We start from the raw sequence: 2,700 nt of genomic DNA, 5'->3' as shown, positions 1-2,700 counted from the left end.
CCAGAAGCCTGGTGTGGTTTACTGTGTCGAAGGCCCCTGAGATATCCAGTTGCAGGAGGGAGGCGGATGCCTGCTGCCTCCAGGCCTCCTGGACCTGGGCCACTACTAGCCGTACAGCTAGTTCCGTAGACCTGTGGGCTCTGTTGCCCATTTGCTCCTCGGGCAGTAGGTTGTTCGCCTCGGCTGCCTCGGTTACCCTCTTCGCCACTATAGCCTCTATTACCTTTCCGATAGTAGGCAGTAGGGCTATAGGTCTGTAGCCCGCAGGGGTCCGGTACGTAGCTGGGGGCTTACCGGGTTTCTGGAGCACCACGGTCTTGGCCACTTTGAACCTTGGGGGGAACCACCCTAGCCGTAGACACCCGGTGGCCAGGACTGCCAGAACGCGGGCTAGTGGCCGGCCGCACGCTTTAAGTAGGCCTGTGGGCAGTAGGTCGGCCCCTGGGGCCTTCCAGGGAGCAGTTTCCTTCAGGGCTTCGTAAATGTCCTTAGGGGTAACCTGCTCCCTGATCTCGAAGCCGCTAGGCCATTCTTGGGCCAGGTCGGGGTCCTGAATGTCTGAGAGGTCGGCTGGTGGGTCGGGGAAGAAGCGGCTGGCTAGGGCCCGGGCCTTAGCCTCGAAGGCCGTTAAATCGGGGCCCCCGTGGGGGTCCTGGAGGGCAGGAAGCTTCGGGGGGTCCACTGGGGTGAAGCTCTTCAGTCGGGCCCAGCGCTCGAGCTTCCAAAGGAGTTCCTGGTTGTCCCGGGCCTCCCGGAGGGTTGCCCTCCATTTGGCTGTTTTAGAAGCTCGAATAGCCCTGGAGAGCGCCTTAGTTGCCCTGTTGAGTTCCGTGCGGGCCTCAGGGGTCGGGACTGCCTTGTAGGCCCTCTCGGCCTCCCTGGCTCGCCGGCGTAGGTCCCGGATCTCTGGAGACCACCATGGAGCCTGGAAGCCGCGGTTCGGCTTCCTCTTGGGCGTGGTTTGTTCCGCGATCGCCTGTAGTTCGGTCACCAGTTGGTTGAACGCCTCCTCTAGGCCTTGGGGGGTGCTGGCTCGCCTGGCGAGTTCCCCTGTTTCCAGGCCCATTTTCAGGGGTAGGCTCTTAGCTTCGGCCTTTACTCTCTTCTTATCCATCATACCCCAGGACCACCCGGGTGGTTGGTTGGCCTGGCTTTCCTGTGGCCGGCCTAGTGAGACCTCTAGAACCTGGGGGTAGTGGTCTGAGCGCCCCCGGGTTCCAACGCCGCAGTAGGAGCCCTTTAGGCCTGTAGAGGCCCAGATATGGTCGATGGTTGATGGCCGGGCCTGTCTCCTGCCCTGGGGTGCCCAGGTGGCGGCCCCATAGGGCGTTCGGAGCTCCAGGTCCCATCTTACAGCCAGGTTGAGCAGGTCCTCGGCTTCCCGGTCCAGGCGGTTGTAGAGGTCCCAGTAGGGGTGGTGAAGGTTGAAGTCCCCTGCTAGGACCACTGGTGTACTCGGGGTTGGTAGGCTTATCAGCTGGCCTGGGGCTTCCTTGGTGGCTGGGGGGTTGTAGACTGACCAAACTTCTAGGCCCTGGGCTAGCCGCACCCAGCACCACAGGTCCTCCGCGCCGTAGTCCCATTGGCTGACCTCGTAGCGCTTGGTTACGTACAGGGCTGCCCTAGCGCCCGGCTTGTGGATTAGGTGGAACCGGGAACTTCTAGGGCAGTAGGTGGACTTAGTGAATGGGTTGATCCAGGGCTCTTGAATGGCTAGGAGGTCGAATCGCGCTTCTTCCAGTAGGGTCTCTAGGGTTTCCTTGTTGCCCTGGGTGTTCCATGACAGGATGGTTACTGCCATGGTCCTATAGGGTGGTCGAGGGGTGGGAGTTCGGCTGGGTTGGCTGCGGGGTGTCCTGCTGATTGGGTAGCTGGCTGGGTGGTTGGCTAGTAGGCTGACTAGCCGGCTGGTCGACTGGTTGGTTGACCGGCTGGTTGGTTGGCTGATTTGCTTTGAAAACTGTGCTATGGGTTTGACTTGAACCCGTGAACCCCAGGTCGATGCGTAGTTGTGAGGGGCTCCGCGCCGCTACTGCTACGCCGCTGGGCCTTCCTCGAGGCCGTTTCAGTGGTCGGGTTGTTTCAGGGCTATATAGCTCAGTCTCGTTGCTGGCGGCGGTAGTCAGAGCCCAGATTCGGGCCTGGGGCTGGGGGTTGGGCCCTGTGGTCCCCAACTGCGCGAAGGTCCTCGGCCGGAAGGTATAGGCCTCCCTAGCCTTAGCCTTAGCTTCGGCCCGGGCCGGGCATACCTTATCTCTAGCCGAGTGCTTGCCCCCACAGGCTGGGCATTGGGGGGGCCGGAGTCCTCTGTGGGTAGGGCAGTCGGCCTCGCCCTCTTTGCCCCCCTGGCCGTGGGCCCTAGTGCCGCAGTGTGGGCAGAGGGCTTCCTTACGGCAGTAGCGTTGGATATGCCCCCATTTCCAGCACTTAAAGCACTGGGTTGGGTCCAGGGTAGTCCAGTAGGGCTCGCAGTCGTACAGCTGAGCCCTCCAGAGTAGCCCCTCTTCACAGGCCTTAGTAGCCTCGGCTAGGTCAGCTAGGGCCACGAGTACTGTGGCCCTAGTGTAGCCTTTGGCTGCTGGGAGCCGTATTTTGACCTTGTCAACGCTTCGGAAGCCTAGTTCCTGCTGGAATTCGGCCTCCGTAACGCCTTCTAGGTCCCTGCGGTGCATCCCCTTTACGAGGATGGCGAAAGTCCTC

The 2,700-nt window shown here is 61.7% G+C and overlaps 1 protein-coding gene across 1 annotated transcript; it reads right to left on the bottom strand.

Annotated features, from left to right (window-relative positions):
- Nucleotides 1-105: 105 nt before the first annotated feature.
- On the bottom strand, nucleotides 106-2,672 carry VTJ04DRAFT_2122 (uncharacterized protein; the record flags this gene model as incomplete). Its single annotated transcript, XM_069359877.1, has 3 exons — nucleotides 106-117; nucleotides 224-1,805; nucleotides 1,993-2,672. The coding sequence occupies 3 exons, from the start codon at nucleotides 2,670-2,672 to the stop codon at nucleotides 106-108; spliced, it is 2,274 nt and encodes a 757-aa protein (XP_069213798.1).
- Between the last annotated feature and the right edge of the window lie 28 nt (nucleotides 2,673-2,700).

The sequence above is a fragment of the Mycothermus thermophilus genome (assembly GCF_041956435.1).
Source record: "Mycothermus thermophilus strain CBS 625.91 unplaced genomic scaffold VTJ04scaffold_19, whole genome shotgun sequence".
Classification (NCBI taxonomy): Eukaryota; Fungi; Ascomycota; class Sordariomycetes; order Sordariales; family Chaetomiaceae; genus Mycothermus; species Mycothermus thermophilus.
Note: the sequence above shows the minus strand (reverse complement) of the source record. Positions and strands in the feature narration are given on the sequence as shown.